At 41.6% G+C, this 24,497-nt stretch overlaps 1 protein-coding gene across 18 annotated transcripts in view; it reads right to left on the minus strand.

Moving 5' to 3' along the window:
- TCF4 (transcription factor 4) overlaps positions 1 to 24,497 on the minus strand; it is a 339,025-nt gene that overhangs the window by 31,540 nt on the left and 282,988 nt on the right. For 14 of the 18 annotated variants that reach the window (XR_014539543.1, XR_014539544.1, XR_014539545.1 and 11 more), the window contains 6 exons: positions 24,305 to 24,438; positions 20,294 to 20,426; positions 14,384 to 14,451; positions 12,067 to 12,145; positions 9,490 to 9,566; positions 5,565 to 5,768 (listed from right to left, as the gene is read on the minus strand). Coding sequence is in view for 15 of the 18 variants with exons in the window: in XM_083575642.1 (XP_083431768.1) it covers positions 5,565 to 5,768; positions 9,490 to 9,566; positions 12,067 to 12,145; positions 14,384 to 14,451; positions 20,294 to 20,426; positions 24,305 to 24,438 (695 nt within the window). In the remaining 3 variants the exon portion in view is untranslated. The remainder of the gene's footprint in view (positions 1 to 5,564; positions 5,769 to 9,489; positions 9,567 to 12,066; positions 12,146 to 14,383; positions 14,452 to 20,293; positions 20,427 to 24,304; positions 24,439 to 24,497) is intronic. The other 4 variants (XM_083575633.1, XM_083575632.1, XM_083575644.1 and 1 more) reach the window with 1 other exon arrangement.

A 24,497-nucleotide genomic window follows, 5' to 3' on the forward strand; every position in this document is an offset into this window, starting at 1 on the left:
ACAGGATGTTCCTTGGGTTTCGACATGGAGAACTCTATCAACTACCTTTCGGCTTTTAGTATATGTGCTACCTAAGCGAGCACAACTACCTTTCGGCTTTTGTACTAAAAGGCAGGTTTCCTGCTGTAACTAAATTTTCCACAACATTCTCAGCAGCAGCTACTCACAACAAATTTATCTTATTCAGTGTAAAAGTGACCATTCAGTCATTTGGATGGTTTTGACAGATGTGAGATTGCTGGTTTAGTACATGTCAGTAACTGTAGTGCAATTTTGTACCTGATTTTAATTATACTTGGTTTTATTCCAGTTATGCTGGAGATTGTTTGACTGTCTCTGACAGTCTGCAAACTCTTTACTGTGCATTGTAATGGTCAATTGGATGAACAATAAACCAGAACTTGACTTGACAAACACCAAAATGAATGGAATTCAACATTGTGCTCCTCTGAATGCTTCATCAGCAAAAACATTTCATCTTGCCAGACAGAATGACCCCTCTTCTCCTGTTCCCATGCTGTTTTAGGGTTTCTCCTGACCCCTCCTCAATCTAATTTTGGGGAGTCCCATTGAAGAAGCTGAAGTTCCTGCATGGGTTTCTGCTGATGGAATTCATTCGTTGAACCCCGCTCAATGATATTTGTGAAAGTAGGCACAACCAGTTTAGTCTCATCTTATAAAATGGTTTTGCATTTGCTGACTGTCAACATCAAAGTAGTAATTATGATTGCCTGAGCTGAGCTTCTATACATTCAACCACTGATTAGCTTGAATAATAGAATACAAAGATAACACAGAAAATAGTAACTTTAAAAATTATTCACAATGAAAGTCAATGCAGACATGGGAATCTGTAAGAGGAGAAGGATTCCTGAACTGAAGGGAGTGGAGGAACCAGATTTAGACAGTACTCCTATAACCACTCACCTGGGAGTAAGCCCCATTGAATTCAAACTACTCTTCAAGTGTGCAAAAGAGGGGAACCAAAAAGATAAAGGGGCTCAAGCAACTTCCTTACGTGGAAAGATTACAACATTTGGGTTTTTTAGTTTGGGGTGGGGAAGACCAGTAAGGGAAAACATGACCGATGTAAAATTTAAGCATGATATGAAAAAATTAGCTAGGGAAGAGGTTTTCTACCTCACTCATAACACTATAACTGGGGTAACACAATGAAGATGAAGATCAGGACAGAGAAAAGGAAGTTCTTATTCACACAGTGCATATTGGCTGTAAACTTTAAAAGGGGACTGGAAAATTTCATGGAGGATAAGGCAGTATGCCTCTGGATGCCAGTTGCTGAGAAACACAAGTGTGATGAGTACTGTTGAGCTCAGGTCTTCCCCCTGAGTTCCACTCTAGAAAGAGAATGCTGGACTAGACCAAGGCTTTGGTCTGAGAAGAGCAGAGTTCTTATTAGAATTGATGGACTAAGGAACTTTCCTTACCTTCAAAGAGTATTTCTCCTCACTACTTGAACAGGGTTGATGGATAAGGAACTGGTAGAAAGTTTTGTGCCCTAGCAGAAGCTGACACAGAAGCTAAATCTGAAGCTGCTTCAAATCATGCTTTAAGATTAGCTGAAGGACTGCTTGTTACAGAAGTGGTCTTGGAGACTGATCACTGTTCTATCAACCTCAGTATTATCTACACCAATAGTCTTCAACCTTTTCAGATCTGGGCTCTACATACATACATAGCGACCAACTTCATAATTTTAGCATATACTTGTATGGTGGCAGTACTGCTGTTGCTCTACACCTTAGGCTAGGCTGCAACCTAATAACAGGCTGTAGATGAATGGTATCCTCACTGCCCATCAGCAGCTCCCCAGGGAATCTTTCCCAATTTAACCTGGAAATGCCAAAGAATTGAACCTGGGACCTTTTGCATGTAAATCACGTGCTCTACCATTGAGCTATGACTTTTCCCCACTGTAAGAAGTCATTAAGAGAGAGGGACAAATAGTTTCACCGTCACCACTCCCTGCTTCTGCCTGAAAACCAGAGTGACAGCTATTCCACTATCTATTCTGTTCTGAGATGCAATTAACATGTAGGATATTTGCAGCAAAGTGTGTAGTTAAGTACAAACAAGATTCAGCACTTCGATGTAAAAAATACTGTATGAAAAGATTAAGTACACCAACTAACAATAAATGTCCTGTCCTCCAATTCAAATTCAGTACTGAAGCATATGCCTAACGTAGGTTTGGTCTGAAATCACATCTCTTAATTGCCTTCAATATGTTGGCTTTGATGGCACATGGGGGGGAAAGTCTATTACATCAAACTACAGAAAGAGGGAAAATACACAGCAAAAAGGCAATAATTCCTTGATTTCTATGCAGACTAATGTGAACATGAGGAAACTCCAAAAACTGCAGTTGTGCAATAACTTTACGAGAACTACACAAAACAAGACAGAAAAATGTGGGATGCTTTCAAGTTCTTCAAAGCTCTTTACTAGGAAAGATGTTCTAAAAAGAGGGGTGTGAGGTGGGTGAGGAAAACCAAAAATGAAGAAATGTACAAAAAATACGCTGCTGTAGTTGCCAGGAGGTCAGCTTGTAGACTCCATTCAAAGATAGGAGGCTGCAGGCTGAACAAGAACCCCTGACCCTGACTGTGTGTGTAACAACTTGTCTAATTCAGAATTCTGGAGAAATTGAAAGTTCACTATGAATTTCTGACACTTTTGGTTGGCTCCCATAGCGGGGAACCTGTGGATTTTGGAGTCTTTTCTTAAGAACCAACATGGCTCCCTTTACTTTTTATATGAAACTGGCGCTTTTTATAAGGGCATGGTGCAGGAAATATGTGCATAAATCTGTAATAAGCTAGAAATTTAATTTCCTTCCCTCCTTCTTTTAAATTTCCCTTTTCTCCTCTGTTCTTTCAACATGTGTGTGGAGCCGCCCTGAAAACTCCGGGTATAGAGCGGTACATAAATTCAATGAATCAAAAATGGGATATCTATCTTATCTATCTTGGTGTATGGTAGCCGGGAATTGTTTGTGTAAATTAAATAAATCAATGGTTAAGAATAATAAAAAGTGGAAATGCCCCCTCCCCAAATTATTTCAAATCCAAGTAAGTTATTTTTTTCATCCAGGGGCTGGGTGAATTGTGGGTGGGGTGAGGAGAGAGAATTTGGGATTCTTGCACATAGGAAATGCACATTCTGCTCTCTACAGATTGCATGGGGCCCTTTAAAAGTTGCTGCAGCCCCTGGACGTTGTTTTTCTGTGAGCAGTTCCTGTGTGGCTGAGGATAACATGTAGGAAGAGGCTGTTGACCATGCAATCAGTCCCTTGGTGGATTTAAGTACACTTATCCCAGGCATGCAGGACCAGCTCATAGAAAATAGATTGTCTTATGTTTCAGGTGCAAAGGACTCCAAGTATTAAATCCACTGACTAGAGATGTAGATGTGCAGCTGAGATATCCCCCCACTCAAAGGTGAAGTCAAAAGGAGACAGTTGCTCCAAAAAATAGGGAACAATGTGTTTGTTTTTAAAGCAAAGCACAATGGCATTGGCTGCACTGGAATCTGAATAGCGCATGCCTGCTTATAGCACATGCAGATTCAACTTTCACTAGCCTCTCAGTAACCAGCACAAGCAAGGACTGCAGGCATGGGTACCTTGAGAGGGTAGAAAACCCCATAAGCTACCCATGAATGTCTGCTGGCATCTGCTTGTGTAACATCAACTTCACGTCCAATGAGGTGAACTGCAGCCCACGAAAACATATGCCATGGTGAATGTTTGAGATGCCAAATGATGCTTTCCTGGTTGTGCTTCCAAAGATTATGTGCAAGTGTTAGTCCATCTAGCTCAGTACTATTTACACTCACTGAAAGTGGATCTCCAGAGTTTACAGGCAGGGGGCTCCCTCCCACCCTATCTGGAGATGCTGCTGTTGGGAGATTTATCCTGGGACCTTCTGCAAGCAAAGCAGATGGTCTGCCACTGAGCTACAGCCCATTCGCTAACTAGCTAACATAGTTAACCAACAGGGACTAACATGGCCACCCCTATGGGAAGTACAGGGTTATAAGCAGTGGTAGTGTAGACGCAGTGAAATTAATGGACCTTATGAACATAAGTCCATTAATTTCAGTAGGTCAACTTTGAGAATGACTTAGATACCACCCACTGTGCTTTTCCTTTGTACTTTCCCCCTGAATCTTGCATTCACACCATCCAAAGAAAAAAGTCAAATGTTTTGGCCAAAGGTATCCTTGAGATAGCTAGATAGCTAGCTAGAGATAGATACATAGATAGATAGATATAGATAATTAGGACTGAAGCAACAGGATGGCTTCCAACCAGATTTTAAAAGCATGAACAATGGTAATGGACGGGGTGAGAGCCAATAAACTGAAGCTCAATCCACATAAGTGAGGCACTGTTAGTGGGTGGTTCCTTAGACCTGATGAATGGGAGGGCAACTGCTCTCAATTGGGTTACACTCCATTCAACCTGGGGATACTGCTGGATCCATCCCTTTCACCTGCAACTCAAGTGGCCTGGGTCGAGCAAAGTGCCCTCTGTCAGCTTCAGCTGGTGGCCCAGCTACCATCCCTATGTTGACAGGGATAGCCTAACTTCTGGTGCCAACGCTTTGATAACTGTTAGGGTTAGATTACTACAATGTGTTATATGTGGAACTGCCTTTGAAGACAGTTCGGAAACTGCAGCTGGTGCAGAATTCAACAGCCAGGCTCATCACTGGGGCAAAAGTGCTGGTTTTGCCCCAGAAAAATTCAAAGTGCTGGTTTTGACCGAAGTGTTATCTGGCTCAGGATCCCAATACCTCAAGGACCCTCCCCATACAAACCAACCTGAACCCTACAATCATTATCTGAGGCCTTTTTCATGTGACCTTTCCACATGAGGTCTGGAGGGCGGCAACATGAGAACAGGCTTTTTCAGTGGTGGTTCCCCACTTGTGGAATGCTCTCCCCGGTGAGATTCACCTGGTGCCATTGTTACATAACTTGAGGTGCCAGGCAAAAACATTCCTTTTTCTCCAGACCTTTGATTTTTAATTATCTGTGGACTTTCTTTGTGGGTGGCATGTTTCAATCTCATTTTTTTCAAAAATAAAATTGTCTTTTTTATTTTTTTTAAAAATGCTGGTTTTTATGTCTGCTTGCCTGCATGTAGGTATGTTCCTTGCTTAAAATATTGTAAGTTGCTTTGAGTTGCCATTGCAAAAAGCGACTAATGAAGTTAATAAATAATAATATTAATAACAAACAATTCAGAGAATATTGATTCCAACACCACAAACATATGCAATATGAAAGCAATAGGTGTCTTTAAAACACATCCAGAAGAGGGCTAAATGATCTGCATAATATGAATATGTTTGAAAACCAATTAATTGCACCAACAATATTAGCAAGGTATCATGTTTATAAGCTCAGAATGACTACATTTTGCCCCAGTTAAATGCCTGATAAAAAAAGAGCAGTGTAAAAAAAATCCTAATTACGTCACTGTTGCTGTTGTTGTTATTATTTTTTAAGAGCAGTGTTTAATCTTTATAGCTTACCATTAGCGAGTGTCTATTGGCTGAAAGAAGGCCTGTCCCATATCCTGACCCAAGACCTCCCATTGCTCCATTATGAGAGGGCCCTATTAAGCCATGCATGTCGCTATGACTACCGGGCATGGCAGTTGAAGGCCCCACTGCATGATTCCGGAGAACATGAATAGCATCATCCAGTCTTTCCAAGCGGTCTTCAATCCGGCTTTGCTGTTTGTTTATGAAAAACAAATCAAGAGAAGCATCAGCAAATGTGAAGGGCCATTTAATGCTTGAGACAAAACCCACAGAGATTAGGAACCCCACATTTAAAAAATAAATAAATTCTATTGCTTCATGCTAGGCAGGGGAAGGGGGAGAGATGGGCTGCTTCTGAATTTGTATTTACATTATAGATTTTATTATGGGTTGAATCTAAAGTTACTCCCGCTCAGAGAAGACACAGTGAAATTAACTGACCCAAGTTAGTTATATACATTAATTTCAGTGGGTACACCCTTAAGCAGGACTGATATATATAATGATATAGAAATTAAATAATAATAATAACAACTTTGGACACAACCCACTGTCTTATATAAAACAATGATACCAAAACTGTTTCTCTAGGGAACCATGCAAGTTCCATTCACAAAAAAGATAGCTTTCATTTTCATGGGCAAAACAGGTTCATTGATTCCTCATGAACATAACATCTGAAGTACATATGTTACCTTCTGGTTTTGAAACATTTTGCATCATTCAGAAATACCTAATTGCTGTGACAATTTAAAATGTTTAAATACACCGGGCTGCAATCCTATATTCATTTATTCCCTTGTGGCTCTGTTAATATCAAGTTAAAGTTAGTTAGGTTGTGCACTGTGACCTACATACAGCAAGCATTGTTAGGGCCTATTATTCTCATGCAACCAGAGAACAGGGTAAGAACATATCTGGCTGCCACCCATTTCCCTGTGGTGCTATGGGCCCAAATAACTTTCAGAACAATTGCACATTAAACAGGTTGACCACATCAGTTGCACAGCTAGACTGAGATTAAAACACGCACACATGTACCAATCCCCCCAAAACAAACCCTGGGGTAAGCTGTGTCATTCACTTTCACCAGCACTTATACACAAACCCTGACCTGTTCTTAGGAGCAGCCTCATTACCACTGCATTATTTCACTATCTGGAGCCAGAAAGAGCAGTGGTATTGATTCTTAAGAAGCTGAATGTCTGCTTCACTGAGCTACTTCCAAGGGCCAACTTTCACTGCAAAATGAGGTGAAGCAGTGTGTTGCTTTGCCTATTCTGCAGTTTGTTCCAGAATTCCCAAGGGCGCTTCTGAAATGCATCACACAGGCCTGGTTCACGACACGCAAATGTGAGAGCTCCCAGAAAGGATCTCACAGCGGCTTAACCGCTCCCTGGTCTTTTCTACTGCCATGCTGAAGGAAGCCAAGGTGTGCCTTAGTGTGCTGTCCGAACCGGGGCTTGCAGTTGAGCTTTCTCCTCACTAACTGCAACCCATGGCCAAGAACAAACTTTGGCTGCAGCTAATAGCTACTAAGAGAGACAGCATAACCACTAGCCCCAGTTTGGACAACACACTAAGCCAACTTCTCTATGGGAGCCTGCACATTCTCACTGTTCCTATGAGCCATATTTTGGCTTCCTGCATCATGCAGATCAGGCCTTTGCAACCTTAAGAAAACTGGGCCAGGCTGATATTAATGTATTTATTTACATTATTATATACCAGGGAGTAGAGAATTTAGTGCAAGCTATCTTGCACATAACACTACTTGCACTTAATCGTTACCCTTCTCTACTCCGTGCCATAATCTATGTTTTGTTTTTGTTTTTAATTGGTTTAAAAACCTTTTGCTATGCAGCATTCTGGGTATTTGGGGTGTGGTTTTGTTATTATTCATAAAATTGAAGTCCATTGCTTTTTTTTCATGGAATTAGCTGAGGAGTTCTTTGGATCCCTGGCATATTAAATGCCTTTTTCTTACCATCTAACCAGGTAAAAGAGAATAAACTTTGACTATTCTGGGGAAAAGGCCATTTGCAGAATACTAAGCTATCTGTAAAAAAAGAAATCCAGAGATCTGCAATCTTCATCACTATTTCTTACTGTAACATTATTCTTGTGCTGAGATTACCATGTTAGTTAGATGACCTCAAAGTCAACTTTTTCAGACTTGCTGGACACTCTATGACTTATGGGTAGCTGAATATGGTGCCCTCAAGATTTTGTTGGACTACAACTCCCATCATCCCTGACCACTGGCCCTGCTGGCTAGGGTTGATGGAACCAGAGGGCACCATGTTGGGTAACTCTTGCATAGGTGAAGGACACCAACCAAAGTTGAACCTCCTCATGAAAAGTACCTACCATGGGAACCTCAATAACATGCTGATGAGTTGCAAAAATCACCCAGTGGCAGAAAGTGGGTTATCTGGAATTTACTTAGAACCAGATGAACAATGCAGCCACTGACACTATGCATGCTTGCAGCAATATCATCTGGAAATAAATAATATCTGACATTTCCTCATGACAGCAGCATCGCATCTTTAATAGCCAGGTGCTATAATTCATAATACTTTTGAAGTCGACTAAAATTCTGATGCTGAACTTGAGTTTTCCAAGAGTCTGCATTATGTGGCCATTCCTGAAGTCCTCAGTAGTCCTCTGTCTGCCCCCTCCCCCAAACTGGGAATCATTTGTTTCCTATCAGCTTTTCTTTCTTTTTTTACTGTTTTCCTAGAGGCATGACTTTTAATTTTTTTGTGTTTTACACTGCTTACTTTTAATTGGTGTGATACAGAACTGTGTTTTGCTTTTAATCTAGTTTTCATGAAATTTTATTGAATGTTCTTGTACTTTTATTGGTTTTATGTAAACCACTCAGAGATTATAATGATCTTAACTGTTGTTGTGTTTTTTTAAAAAAACAAATGAACAAATAAATAAATACATTCGCTATCATTGATGGCACATCAAAAGTATGCTTATGCTATGATCCTTTACCTCCCCAGCTAAGCTGACAACAACAAAAAAAAGGTTGAAGGTTTTATTAATTATATGCTGAGTGACTTCTCTTACCCTCCCATTTAAATAAACTCTCTTTATCATTTCTTTAGTATTCTATAATTAGAATCTTCAGTGATTCCACTGTCATAAACAAGTGCAGCACTAATACACAATGCTGCTTTTCCCCCCTACCAAATGCCAGCCTGTCCTTCTTCGAATTTGCACCTCTGGACGTGGGTGGCACTGTGGGTTAAACCACAAAGCCTAGGATTTGCCAATCAGAAGGTCGGCGGTTCGAATCCGCACGACGGGGTGAGCTCCCGTTGCTCGGTCCCTGCTCCTGCCAACCTAGCAGTTCGAAAGCACGTCAAAGTGCAAGTAGATAAATAGGTACCGCTCTGGCGGGAAGGTAAACGGCGTTTCCGTGCACTGCTCTGGTTCTATAGAAGCGGCTTAGTCATGCTGGCCACATGACCCGGAAGCTGTACACCGGCTCCCTCGGCTAATAAAGCAAGATGAGCGCCGCAACCCCAGAGTCGGCCATGACTGGACCTAATGGTCAGGGGTCCCTTTACCTTTACCTTACTATGTATGGCATCCCTACCTTCTGCATCAAATTCTGCATTTGTGCCCCATTTTTCATGTGCTCGGTTTTTTGCCACTAGTTATCAGCTAAGAGTGCACAAGGTGGGGGTGGAAGTATCTACAAATATTGAATGGTTTATGAGTGAAGTTTCACACCACCCAGTATGGAAATGGTCAGAAGGACCGTGAAAAATCCAAGGACATTGCAAATCACCAGCAAAAGGAAAAACCTGTGTTAGAAAAGTGGGTGAGAAATGGAAGACGTAGACAGCAGATAAAATACTAACACCAAGGAGGTCACCAGTCAAAAACATACCAAAGAGTGTAAGGGACCTTCATAATTGGGAGATGATGATGCTTGCCCTCCATTCCTAGACCAAACAGCTGTGCCTGCTAATAGTAAAATGGGAGTTACCATCGGAACTATGCAAACAAAATGCTTCTTTTTTAAAAAAATAAATAAATATGGAGACATGTAAATGCTTTTTCCTAGATAAGACATACAAAACAGACTTATGGAGAACTTTCAAAATATATGCTGATTAAGGAGGAGAAAAAGTACCTTTGTAGCAAATGCTGATGATACATGCTACAAAGGTTCCCCAGATTACTCGCTAACATGCAAACTTTCACTGACTGTACCTACTAAAAGCTGCATCAGGAAGAGAGGTGTCACCAACGGAAGCAAGAATCAATCTTTTAAAAAAGTGCTAAGGGGACTACTGGACTGTGCCATAATTCTATAAATGGGAGACAGTATCACTGAATCATCAAACCTATGGCAAGCTGCTTCGTTTTTTTAAAAAATTAAGAATTCCATTCTTCTGTTCCACAAACTCCATTCATTTCTATGCACCAAATGAAGGGAAAGTTTCTGGTGCACTGTTCCTATGTGCACTGCAATTTTCACATTTCGTTACTGGCTCTCAAAAGTATTGAAAGAAGCTGCCTTTTTATTTGTGTCATTCTATTCAGCCAGCCAACCTCCCCCCCCCCCCCACATTTTTTTTTTTATTGCTCTTAAGAGTGAAATACAAAAGGGTCAACAGGGTAATGTATCCGTTTCCTAATGAAGTCACACAGAACACCCAGGGATCAAATATTGTTTTGGAAGCTCTTCCTTACAGAATGTGCTTATGGAGATTAATAATCTGGATATTCACAATGTGACTTTCCCCTTCTATGACACAACTGGCTTTCTGAATAACAGCAGAGCCATCCACATTTTTCCCCTCTAGACTAATCTATGGCATAACTTGACACATTCACTAATAACTTTTAGTATGCACATGGAAGAAAAATCAGAAATTTCTAAGTCTAAATTAAGGGACATGGTCTAAATTTACAGAGGTTCATTTGAGACCTTTAGTATAATTATTTCACTCTGGAATATTTATCAAAATATGCCATTTCGGAAAAAGATAAAAACAACTGTTATCAACCTATACTCTCAAGGTATTATTTTGATAAAAATTTATTTGTTCAAGAAGTTCTTCTTTTCTCCTCCATTGTATTTATTTAGACTGCTTAATTCTCTTGATTTTGACAGTCAATCTGTTGCAGGATGTGCTAGTAAAGTGGCTCTGTTAATCCTGCGTATACTTACTTGGGTTATCTGCAGACTACTCAGCATCCACAGTGCAAACCTAACCTCACTTACCCCGGGATAAGTCCCACTGAATTCAAAGGGGCTTATTTCTGAGTAGACATACTTAGGATTGCAGAGGAAGCTATCCAATATCATGTATTGCTTTGCCACTGCCCTCATACCTCCCTTGTAATGGGACGGGGCTCGTCACAGGAAGATGTGAACAATTAAAAAGGAGATTTTGCACTGCAAATAACTGCAGCATCTTCTATTTAGCCACACACTTCACTCTGCAATGAAGGGATTTTCTGCCTTAACTCTTGAGTGTGTGGATGGGCTTCTGAAAACAGGGAAGCACATTTGGGGCATTGCTCCTTAACTAGACTTCAGATGACTCTCAGAGTCCCTTTCAACTCTACACCTCTATGATTCTATGTGTAGAAAAAATCCCCGTTACATGTTTCCTATCTCATGTAGTTCTCATAGTTCTCATGTGATAAACACATGAATTCAGAAAGCATATGAGTTGTCCCTAGATCTTGGGATATTTTCCAGTTAAGATCAGCATCTTAACTGTCCAAGCTTTACTTAAGAGAAGCCAAGTAAGGCTGAGCACAGTAGAAATTATCTAGCAAACTGGAGTCAGTCTATACTCTGATTGTCTGGTGAGGTAGGGGAATAGCAGAGCAAGGAGTTGATAAAATTTTGCTGTTTAGAATGGAATGGGATGCACACCTGATTTGTGTAGCCTTGGCAAATTTTGCACTCTTGGGTTCATCCTCTAGGATCAACGCACATGACAATTGTGTGGGGGGGTCCCTTCAATTTTCTTGTAATTAAATTATCTTGGGAATTCAACAGCAAGTGTTAGGATCACCCATTAGTGAGGAAGACTGCTAGAAAACTGATTTGTGGCACAACGGGGGGGGGGGATGTCTCAAATATATTGCTCCACCAATACAAGTATAAAATTCGGATTGTGTGTATTATTAGGAACATAGGAAGTTGTCTTACACTTAGTGAGACTATTGGTTCACCTAGCTTAGTACTGTCAACACTGGCTGGCAGTGGCTTTCCAGGGTTTCAGACACGGTCTGCCAGCTCTAGCTGGATATTTTAAACCTGGGAACTTCTGCATGCAAAGCTTGAAAACAATGACCAAGCTATGGATCTTCCGTAATATTAAGATGGTGAATGTTTCTGGGACAATTAAGCTCTCCTACCTTGCAGAAGGGCTATATTTAAGGATCTACTACTTTTTACAAAACCAAAATGTTCAGCAAAGTAGAATGTTAACCACTATACCTGAGAGAGAAGGGGGAGAACCAACAGGAGTTGAAGGATTTGATGAAAAGCTGTTGTTGGTGTGATCTGGAGAGTAGATCTTTAAAAGATGATAAAGAATTATTCTAAACCCATTCGTTAATGGATGCAGACAGACCTATGGCACTTCTATAGTTAAGGAAGGGGGGAAAAACCACACCACCTCTGCTTCCTTATAACCATTAGCCCCTAAAACACGTAAATAGGCTGTGAACAGCAACATGACAAAAACATCTTGAAGAACCAGACAGTTGTGCTGAAGGGAAAGTTCTAATTGTCACAGGGTTTTATCTTTCCTTATCGTTTGTAATAGCTTTAATGCTCCTTACAGTCTGCACTATGGTTGAAATGTATTTTACACAATGCTTTACATATGAAGGTTTCAGAGTTATTCTATTTGAAGCTAAACTTATTTTAACAACTACAGCAGAGTGAAGATTTAGGAAGCAGGGGTATAAGTGGGCCATGTTTATTACAGAGAGCTCTAAAGCAGGGGTAGCCAGGCTGCTGACTTCCAGATACTGCTGGACTACAACTCCCATCAGTCCCAGGCAGCACGACCAATACTCAGAGATGATGGGAGTTGGAGTACAGCAACATCAGCAGGGCTCTGCTCTAAAGAATAGTCCGGTTGCTACACCTGTTAAGTAGGTTTTGCTACAGGCTATACCTGTTGAGAATGAGTTATATTTTATATTATTCAGGTAAGACCCACCAGATATCGCTTGATACCAGGAACAGGTGAAACTTCTTATGACACGGTTAGATGGCATAGATAATTGATTCTTATTTCAAACAATTATCCAGTAATGGGCAGCATGCTGGGAACCCATGTTGGCGACCGTTTAAGCTGCCTATATGTGAACTCTTCCTCTGAGTTATGTATAGGCAATTAAATTAATTAGCCCTTGATCATCTTCCCTGTTAAATAAATGCCTCGGGCACCTGCTAAATAACTTTTTTTTTGGGGGGGTGGTATTGTATCCATCTATCATACAGAAACTGTGATATACCCCCAACCCCCGGCTGTTTTTGTAACACATGTTAGCTGGACACAGAAAATGTCGAATTCTCATGAGAACTCAGTGGAATCCACTCTGCCCAGAAAATTTAAGTTGCAGTGGTGGTTCTTTTAAAAGTCAGCATACACAAAGTATTGCGGCATTAAGAGATGACTGCCCAGACCTTAAAACACTGACTTTTAAATATTAACCACTGCAAAGAAACAGACTTGGGGGGCCTTTAAACATTACCAAGGCTGTGCAGCTGCTTTCTCTAAGGTAGCAGAGAGTAGAGCATTTTTTAAAAAAACTCCAACATGTGAACAGAGGCTGAAGAGAAGTCGATGGCGCAGTGCTTGACCACAGAATCGGCACAACAGCGGGCGGTGCCAATTCTGCAGAGAGGACCCAAGCTATCGGCCCCCTTGCCCGTATGAGTGGGTCATGAAAAATGTGTGTCAGTTGTGCAGGAGTTGCTCACAGAAAAGCAGCTTGAGCACAGTTAGGGCAGCGTTTAAAGGCCCCTGAGGTTTGAAAGGAAAACACAAAACGGAAAGCCAAATCCCTTCCCAATGAATCCTTTCTCTGGCTCGCTGCTCAAATTACATTTGAAAGTCACAGCTGTACTCATTCTTGTGGAGAGGATTTGTGTTAAGGACAGCTCTGGACACAGAGCGTCCAGGCTGCGAGATAAACACACGTATTGCAGCTCCAACTTCGAGGGTATGACTGCTCTACAAACTTAAATGGGATTCACTGTCATGGCTTCCTCCCAAAGAACCCTGGGAATCAATTATGTGATGCAGAGCAGGAATGTTCATCACCCTGACAAGGAACTAAAATCCCAGAGTTTCTTGGATGAAAATACATAACTGGAACTGGGTGAAAACTGGTTTAAGTTTGTAGTGGAAGTGTGCCCTAGATTTTCACGCACGTGAATACACGAGAAGCCACCCTGCCTTTCAAACGTAAGATGAGAAGCAATACTCAGAAACATTATTGCTATTGAGTTTTCATGTCAAGTGAATGGAAGACTGCAAAGCAAGAGTTGGGCATCAACAACTCACCCCAAATTATCTACATTCTCCAGAAAGCTTCATTCATATATATATATATATATATATATATATATATATATATATATATATGCGCAACATCACTACAGTATTAAAAAAAATTATTTTAGCTAGCAGTGATGAAATCTATCCCACATGGTACTCATGTTCCGAAATATTTGGTAACTGTTTCTGACTCAAGTCTATGCTATGCAAGTGATCCCAAAGTGAATATTTCCTTACAGATGCAAGTGCTTTCCCCAGTGCATCGCCTGTCTGTGAACTTCCTGCTGCTCCACTTCCTCTGTTTGCTGAAAAACAAAAGAATGAACATAAAAGAAAGGCAGGAAAATAATCCCATTTTCTATTCTTCGTGCAGGTATCCATAATTCAATTGCATTTTAATGCTAATTGCATTGCGTGAACCCTTTAACTAGCATTAATTTTTGTTTGCCGTGGTAAATCTCAAGCATACCTCAAGCACTGAATCACCTTACGTGTGCTGCACACCGGAATTCCACACCCAAAGGATATACTTTCGTTTTCCCCGAGGACCTACCTACCCCATCAATTCCATGGTTATCCCTGAGGAAGATAATGGAGCAGGCCTTGAATGCATTCTCTCTTTCCCTCCCCTCTGTTCAAAGAACAACTGAAGAGGATGTTTTGCAAATAACTACAACTTCTCCTACATAGTCATTCACTTCTCCCTGCAATAAGGGGACACAGAGGTCTTACTTTACTGCCTTCACATTTCCTGCACTGCATGGGACAGCACAGTCTAAGTCTATTGACACAGAGTAGCCAACAGATGCCCTCCAGATATTGCTGATTCCACCTCTCATCTGCCCCAGTCAGTATGGCCAATGGTCAGGAATGATGGGATTTGTCATCCAGGAACATCTGGAGGGTACCACACTGGCTATCCCACATAATGGACTGAATTGCTGCCTTCACCCCATCTTTATTTATATCAGAGAGACAGGCAACCCTAGATCTAGAGTCACTCAGAACACTTGAAACAACTGGGGAGGTGGGCTATTCCTGATCTCCTCCTCTGGGTTAAATTGGGCACAAAGCCTTTTTCATGAAAACTTGAAGCAAGCTAACAGTCTGTCATGAAAAAAATGTAAGCTCTTATTAAATAAAATAATTTATTTTAGCGAAAAAGCTAAATGTAGCATAAAACTTGGCGAACAAAAGGCTACTTCCACAGGTCCCCTTTCCTTACTTGAGTTGGATGGTATTATCAAGCGGGCTCTAAAAATTCAACCGTTCCTAGGATCCTATGCTCAATGTATGTCAAAGAGTTAAAACTGGAATTTTGGTTTCGTGGTCTCAAGGCCCCAGGGTCCTGGGCAACTCTAAATGACTCATGTGTCTTTAAGCAGACATCAAGTAGATAATAAGGTTAGGACAGCTCTCCTACCTCTTTTTAAACATAAAACCTCCCATTTATTGACCAGATGAGACTCCATGCCTTCAGGGCCATAGGGAAAAACATAAAAGACAACAAGAATGCAGAGCTAGGAAACCCACCTCCCCAATACGTACAAATAACCATCCAATTAAAATCACAGAATCATGGACCACTGGTGACAGGCAGGAACCAGGAGTAAACTTGATTAAGCATGCCATGATGGAAGATAGCTCACAAATGGCTCAAGCAAACACCCCCTCCCCTACCTAGATATTACATGGTCCTCCCTTGAATTTTCAGGTTTCTGACATTACACCCCCACCAACTCTTTCATTAGTGTGGCTATATAAAGCAAACCATGAAGACAGTATCCTACCCTACTGCACTCTACGAAGTAAATCTCCTTCTGCCTTCCAGATTTATGGGCAATTACAATGACACTGGGGCACCTGATAAAACACTGAGCCCTTATTATTTATTGCATAATCCTACATTTTATTTTAGAATATTTAGTACTGTAACAGTGCAATCCTAATCATGTACAGTGGTACCTTGGTTTACAACCATAATCCGTTCCGGGGGTCCGGTTGTAAACCAAACAGGTTGTAACCCAAGGCGCGCTTTCGCCAATGGGGCCTCCCCCCAAAAAAACAGGTTGTAATCCAAAAAAAATGGGATGTAATCCAAGAAAAGGGGACATGCACTTCCGGGTTTCACATGGTTGTAATCCAAAATGGTTGCAATCCAAAACAGTTCTAAACCAAGGTACCACAGTATTCTCAAGTGCAAATCCTACTGAGATCAATGGTTCTTATGACGTTTACAGCACAAATAACTTTATATTAAACTGTATGTTAAATAACTTTAAACCTATTTGGCTGTCTATCTATAGTTCAAGGTACCTTATCATAAAGTTTCTGGCTATGGTCTTGGAAGCAAAATAGCCAAGCCAGATGCTATTCTGAAAAGCTCCTCCCGCCCATCTTTCCATGCGAATGTAACCATAGTGGGAATGACTCCCTGCAATCTAGGTCCTGATTGGGAATTGGGATGCCTAGGAACGCAAATCTGCTGATGTGGAAATGTCAAGGATCAGGACCACACAGCAATGACATATTAAGAAGTTGAACGTATTTGGGAAGGGACTCAGCCATTCTCCATGAGGATATAACTGTAAGGGATGATATAGTGATTAATCCTGCACATTTCTGGCATAGTATCTAAAGGATTGTCCCTTTCCTGTCCCCCCAACCCCATATATGTTTGTTTATGAATCTGCCTGTTCTCTTATGGTCCTCTGGTGAGGCCTCTTGTGTGAAGGTTTGATGGGAATGTGTTGTTAGAGCATTTTCTCTGTCACAACCATTCTGTTGCTTCCCTACTGCCAGTCTTCCATCATGGCCTGAGGATATGGCTTTTTAGTGAATTACTGAATAATCCGTCCCAGGCCTTTGGGAGGGGTTGAAGAGTGCAATGAACAATTCAACTATGATCATTTATAACATGCTTCAGAATCTTAACTGATTTTGTTTATTTCAATTTTGATTCTCAACAGGTGCATTTGACCTTGTTTTTTATTGTACAGTGGTACCTTGGTTTAAGAACAGCTCTGTTTATGAACTATTCGGTTTATGAACTCCGGAAAACCAGAAGTAGTATCCTGGTTTGTGAACTTTACCTTGGTCTAAGAATAGAATCCGAACAGTGGAAGGGCACTGGCGGCAGGAGGTCTCTTTAGGGAAAGTGCGCCTCGGTTTAAGAACGGTTTCAGTTTAAGAATGGACTTCTGGGACAGATTAAGTTTGTAAACCGAGGTACCACTGTACTATGTTTTAATGATATTGATAATAAGGTATTACATTAGTAAGATATGAATAAAGAGGCTTGATTTTATTCAGTCCTAGCTCTTTTTAGATTTGCTAAGCTTTGAGTTTCATGGCAACCTTCCTATATTATAGATTTGTTCCCACCTGATGGCATTTAATGCCTTCTTAATGGTTGCTTTTATGGTTCACCTGAGCCACTTTGGGCACCTCCATTTTGAGGGAGAAGGCCTAACTAATTTTTGTTTTTTGTTTTTTTAAAAAAACAAATCCATTTTTTAATATCTTTAAGCTCATTTGCTTGTTTCCTTGACCTCCTCACACCTCCCTTTTTTGTATTCCCGTTTACATAGTCAATTCAGCAAATCCTTACCCTCTTTCATTTATCTTAACTCTATATCTTAACATATTATAGCTATATGTTTTCATCCATTATCAATCCATTTTTACATATTCTTATTGACCTTGTTGCTAATGCCACTTAATTTCAATCCAACATCATTTTAACATTCATTAATTTTACAATATTTCTGCAAATAGTCTTTAAATCTCTTCAAATCTTCTTCCACCGACTCTTCTCCCTGGTCTCGGATTCTGCCAGTCATTTCCGCCAATTCCATGTAGTCCATCAAGGCCTAACTAATTTTTGGAAGAGCTCTGACACAAATCTTTTTAGGATTTTTTAGGATGTAAGTATCTGGTATATGCCAGTATTATGTATAAGTAAGTACAGGGACGCGGGTGGTGCTGTGGGTAAAACCTCAGCACCTAGGACTTGCCGATCGCATGGTCGGCGGTTCGAATCCCAGCGGCGGGGTGCACTCCCGTCGTTCGGTCCCAGCGCCTGCCAACCTAGCAGTTCGAAAGCACCTCCGGGTGCAAGTAGATAAATAGGGACCGCTTACCAGCAGGAAGGTAAACGGCGTTCCGTGTGCTGCGCTGGCTCGCCAGATGCAGCTTGTCATGCTGGCCACGTGACCCGGGAGTGTCTGCGGACAGCACTGGCTCCCGGCCTATAGTGTGAGATGAGCGCACAACCCTAGAGTCTGGCAAGACTGGCCCGTACGGGCAGGGGTACCTTTACCTTACTAAGTACAGTGGTACCTCAGTTTTCAAACATAATCCATTCTGGAAGACTATTCGGCTTCTGAAACATTTGAAAACCGAGGCGCAAAGGGATAATTTCAATTTCAGTGGAGAAAATTGAAAAATACGCAGTGGAAGCCGTTTGACTTCTGAGACTCATTCGAAAACGGAAGCATTTACTTCTGGGTTTTCGGTGTTCGAAAACCTAAATGTTCAGCTTCCGGGATGCTCGAAAACCAAGGTACCACTTTACTTGATATGTTCCTTGCTGAAATACCAGAAGCCCCATAAGTATTGACATTCCACCAGCTTTTGAAGGAACACTTGGTTTAGGCATTGAAACTGTTTCTTAACCATTTTAATTATGATGCTTTTCAACCAGTTTGTTTTATTAGATATTTTGATTGTGGGTGCCTTTAATGCATTGATGGAATTATTTTGTTGTGTTCTTGAATTAGGAATGGATTTTACAATTGATCTTATACCCGTAAACAGCTTGGAAGCCATTCGGCATATGATGGGTAGACTATATAAATTTAATACTACTAATGCCAGGATTATGTAAAAACCAACCCAAACATCTCACTATGAAATCTGGTCTCAGACTGCAACCTTCTCAGGCATGTAAAATGTTAACAGAGTAAACAATGTTGATGCAACCTAAAAGTGACTCTGATTAAGAGTATAATAAGATCTCTGCTGGATCAGACCAAGGCCTACCCAGTCCAATATTCTGTTCTCATGGTTTAGTTGAGCCAAAGAATTATTTTTTTGATAAAGCAGTTACTGTGAGTTAACAAGCAAAACTCTTACAACCCGGCATCAACTTCCTGGATGGAACACAAATCTCTGAGTTGCACAAAAGTTATGGTTATAAGACTTAAGAAAGAGAACGGAAACTTGGGTCAATTTGATATTTTCACTCTTCCTAAGATAAGAAGTACTGACACAGCAGGATAAAAATTCATGTCCCTCCTGTGCCATATGACAGTTTATCACCCCACTGCACTGGAAGCTTAACACGCTTGTAAAAAAATAAAAATCAAGTGCAGTATTATGTGACTGTTCTAATAATAAAATCACAGTAAAACCAAGGCCTCAAGGGAAAGCACACATAATGTTTCCACTAAAAAAGCCACATACTGCCATGCGTCATGTCATTCAAACATGTCATTTAAAGTGAGAGTAGAAAGCAGGATTAATACATGAATGACGGAGATATTCTGGAGTAATCTTTAGCATATGCTGCATTAAATCTCTTCTGGTAAGTGGCTGACTGAATGCCACATAGCTTTGAACCTTTGAAAACACATGGGTAATGCTCTGCACAGACTTAAGCATCGTTTTCAGTTAATATCCTCACATGATCCACTCAGGAAACTGGAACTGTTATGTTCACAGCTCTTTAGGACATCAGCTGTTGATACCCATGGTCTGTGAAAGTTTCTCTCGTCCAGAGAGAAAACTCATTGTGCATGTAATTTTTTAAGGCATATCCGTAACTTGAATAAAGCAAACACTTTTTTGGGAGGGAAGGGAAAATAATGGGGAAATAATAAGGCAAGTGGCTGTGCTTGTAGTATGTAGAGATGAAATTCTAGTTCCAAAGAACTTGACAAGAGGTGAGCCTTGTGCAGGCATCTGTGCAGCAAGGACTTTAACCACCTACACCGTTTTAGTCATAATATATTCGAAAAGCATAGAGAAGCAATCCTTTCTGATGACACAACTGATGAAACATTGCCCCTTCCCTCTTGCAGAATCTTGTGGGAATCAAAGAGAAGCTTGAGATTCCTCAAGCATGAAAACAGCTTGTCAACTCACCCATTATGCTATCTGTCCCATTTGCGGGTGGTGTGCAGGAAGAAGCACTGTAATGGGTTGTGCCACTGCGATGGAAAGTGGACATTGGAGGAAGACTGGAATTGATGTCTGCTGAGGAGTGTGATGGGTAGCTCTGTGGTAGAAAGCATAACGAGAGCACATTTCAGTCAGCAGAAGAGCACATTAACAGCTGGACCTCTGCATTTGGATCACTTCAACTTTCTTTAAAACGTGTGGGTCACAGCTTTCTGAGCAGATATATATTCATTAAGATATATGATATAATAATGCACACACATCTCACAGCAGGGCATGCTGCAGATGAAAGGACATGGGGCTCTGCAGGCTGCCTGTGTGAGCCTAGTCTCCTTTAGACATGCCCCAACCTCCCTCTTCCTATGCGGTTCAATTAAATAATTATTACATATATCAGATTTTATTGGGGTTTCACCATTTCAGACTCACTTGCAATGGTAAGCACAAATGCACACACCTACTTCACCATGAAATTTCTGGCGATGAGCCTGGAAAGACTGCTGGTGGAAGACACTATGGAAAGAACCAAAAGTCCTACAGAGCACTAGTTCAGCCTTCTGTAGGGAGTTCACCAGAGAGCCATTCCTATGCCATTGTTTGATATAAAGTTCCCAGATCTGGTGCTCTCCATCAGTGTGGGACACCGGACATTAGAGGTCGCTAGGTGAATCCCACCGTAGACGTACCCTCCTGTATGCAGAGGACTAGAACATATAAATATATGGGCTTTTGTAGCCTCACATCCCAGAGACTACTCTTATCCCATATACAACAGATGGGCAGCATAAACAATAGAAATGTTTGTCATGTTCCATTTTGAAGACATGAGATGTTTACAAATATTTATTTCTATTCCACTCTATCCCAAGGTGGTTGCATGCTCAAAGCCGCAATATAAAAATAAACTCTAAGAGACATCAACAAAGATATACGCCCATGACTTGCAACAAATTTAAATGATGTGTGATCCAGCTAAACTCAAACCTATTTGTCAAAGCACTTTCAAGTCCTGTTGAATTTGGTGGAAGAGAATTAAGCATGCACCTAACTCTTGTGCAGTGCAGTGCAATCCAATCCAATCCATGTTTACTTGGGAGCAAGATCCACTATGCTCAGTAGAGTTTGTTGCCTCGTCAATGCTTCTGGGATTTCAGCCCCAGTGAACCAGTGGGATATAAAAGGGGGTTAAACTTCAGCTGCATCATGTCCAAAATTCGCAAGGATGATTTAGCATTGTGTTAGGGCAGCCTTCCCCAACCTAGTGCCTTCCAGATGTTTTGGACTACAGCTCCCAGTGCTAGCCTGGGGCTGATGGTAGTTGTAGTCCAAAATATCTGAAGGGCACCAGGTTGGCTCTGTAGCTGGGTTAGAGCTGCTACACTGGTTTCCTGGTAGGAGGGTTACATGGTGTTAATGCACCAGCTGAGCCACTCTGCATCTCCTGTTAGTGCACCTGCACCATGCCTACCTCCCTGCCACCTCCCCTCTCAGTAAGGAACAGAGACCCAGCTTCCAAGAACCTAGTGCAATGGCTTCGCCCCACCCAGCAACCTGTTTCTGTCAACCACAGTTGAGGAATGTCAAAAAGAAGTTATGTGCAAAAAGTAGGTTGATTCGTATTGAGTGTTTTTCTTCTTTCTTCTCTTGCGTAGCTTAACACACTGGTCTTCAACTGGTGGGTCGTGGCCTTATCCAAGGTGGGTTGCAACAGGCACACTACCACCATGTAAATACATGGTAAAGGATTTAGAAATGGGTCCCCAAATGCATGTTTACACGTTAAAAGTGGGTCCTGGGTTCTCAAAACGTTGAAGATACCTGTTGTTATGCTGGAAATTGGAAGATCTGCATGGATTTTCCAGGAAGGTTCTGCCCCCTGGCTCCTTCTCCCACTCATGGAACTGCTCTGCTGTGACAGACCAGCTCCATCAGGCCTCCTCTCCCTCAATTGTCACCTGGGAGCAGCCATACCATCAGGCTGCCTCAGTGAGGGAGCTGGGAAGCAGGGCTCATTCCATCAGCTCTGCCAAAAGACCAGCTGTATCAGGTACTTCCTACCCCTGAATTGTGCCAGCTGTTCATTATAAGAAGAATTGTTTAAGTACAGGTGCCTGAGTTTGATTTTTTCGTCTTCCCTCCCTGTCCCTTCTCCCTTGTGTGTTGTTGTTTTAGATTGTAAGCCTGCAGGCAGTGACTGATTTGTTTTAATTGACTGCATGTAAGCCACTCTGGGAGCCTGTTGACTGAAGAGTGGGGCACAAATGCTCCAGATGAATGAATGAATGATCTTTACTGTTCAAAGCAGTGTGCAAAAACACACACACCAGCTCAAACTGGCAGCAGTTTCCAACAACACTCCTTCTCGGTATGCAATTAGAAGCTCTTTTGCCTTGAAGTAAGTTAGATGGCTATGATAGCACAGAGATTGAAAGTTTATTTGTTCTATTTATAAACAGCCTTCCCCATGCTATTTATTACCTTTTTATCTACAAACCCTACTAATAGCACCCTTTCCCTTTCAGGACCTACCAGGGAACCAAACTTCTTCTTTCTTTTTAAAAATCCCCACTGGAAATAAAAATAAAATTAGCAAAGGAATGCACAGAACAGGCCTTTCCATTGCATGGGTATGTGCAGTGGTACATGGCATGGTGGCGTGATGTTCACCTGACCTCACAACAGCTGAGTCTCTGTTGCTTACCAGAAAGTAGACGGGGAGGGGTAGACGGCAGGGAAGTTGGCGCAGTGCAAATGCACCAGCAGAGCCAATCTGGCACTCCTGCTGGTACTTTTGCAATGCGCCAACCCCCTCACCGCCAACCCCCTCACCGCCTTGCCCCTCTCCCTCCCAGTAAGCAACAGTGACTCAGCTGTTGGGAGGTCAGGTGAGCATCACCGCCCTACCATGATGTCTCCTACTGGGTACGTGTGCCAATTCTGTAAAATGGTGTCTTCTATATTTGTGTCGCACAAATGCACCAGCGGTGAACTGAAACTCCCCCCCCCCAGCTTATGAAAAGTTTTCTTCCTACAATGAAAGAGGCTGTTTCATTTGCAGGGTGCTTCAGAAATTCTTCAGAACTCCTGTGAGTGTGATTTGAGCTTACCTTATCGTTGTAGGGTGGCTGAGGCTGGGGTTTGTGTTTTTCCTTTCTGTTATACTTTTCTCCAGTGTTTTGCAGCCTCCCTAGCTGCCCACACTTCCTGATCTGAAAAAGCCCTGTAGGAGGAGTTACCTCTTGCTGTCTTCTCCTGGGCTTTAACTGAAGCATGGGAAGCTGACAAGGCTGGCTACTGAGTGCCTAGGATTAGTGCGCTTATTGATTTTATTTTTTAGGGAAGCCCTTCCTTTTACCTTTACCCCAAAAATTAAAAAACCCCACACTATTTATAAGTAAAAAGAAAAGAATAAAGGCTTAATTGTGTTAAAAATAATGTTCTTCTCCTTTCTGCACTTACAGGGAAACACACTTCAGGGCATCATGGAGTTTTCAGGACGTGTAGACAACTTGAAAGGCTACAGAATGATGACCACTAGATTGATAGTTTGTAGAACAGGGAAAAAAGACATTCACAAACCCTCTCGCCCACCTCAGAAATAGCATGAGCACAACAAAAGCCCCGCATGTCTTCCATGAAAATGTTACCAACATTTTCTTTCCCTTCTAATTTTCAAATGAATGTTGTTGGGGTTTTTTAAAAAAAAAGTAGTAGAAGATGCCATTTTCAGAACAGCACTCTCACACACGCACATAGAATGATGCTCGCGCAACAGGGCTTTCCTCTGTTCCTCTCTGAAATGGCCCTCAATATTGGCAAGGGGAAGGGAGTTGGGAGATCAACCCCCCCCCCCAAAACAAATATCAGCGTGTGGGGGGAGGAGAGGGGGGAGCATTCCATCTGACAAAATGAAATGTTTGCGCAGATGGAACATACGTTATATAGCGTGATGCTGAAATCCACTCATAGGCTTACCAAGCGGTCATGAGGATGAAGACTGCAATAGCTACTGGACTGTGGAATATGAGAAGAATTGCCCAGCATTCCACCATAACCAGGCTGATTCATCCCACTGGAGGAGCTCCACGGATCACTGCTGTGATGACCGTCTGTAAAACAGAAAAGAAAAATAGGCTTCTCTGAAGGCTTGGTTATCTAACATTCTGGT

The sequence above is a fragment of the Podarcis filfolensis genome, assembly GCF_964270895.1.
Source record: "Podarcis filfolensis genome assembly, chromosome: 11".
In the NCBI taxonomy this organism is placed as follows: domain Eukaryota; kingdom Metazoa; phylum Chordata; class Lepidosauria; order Squamata; family Lacertidae; genus Podarcis; species Podarcis filfolensis.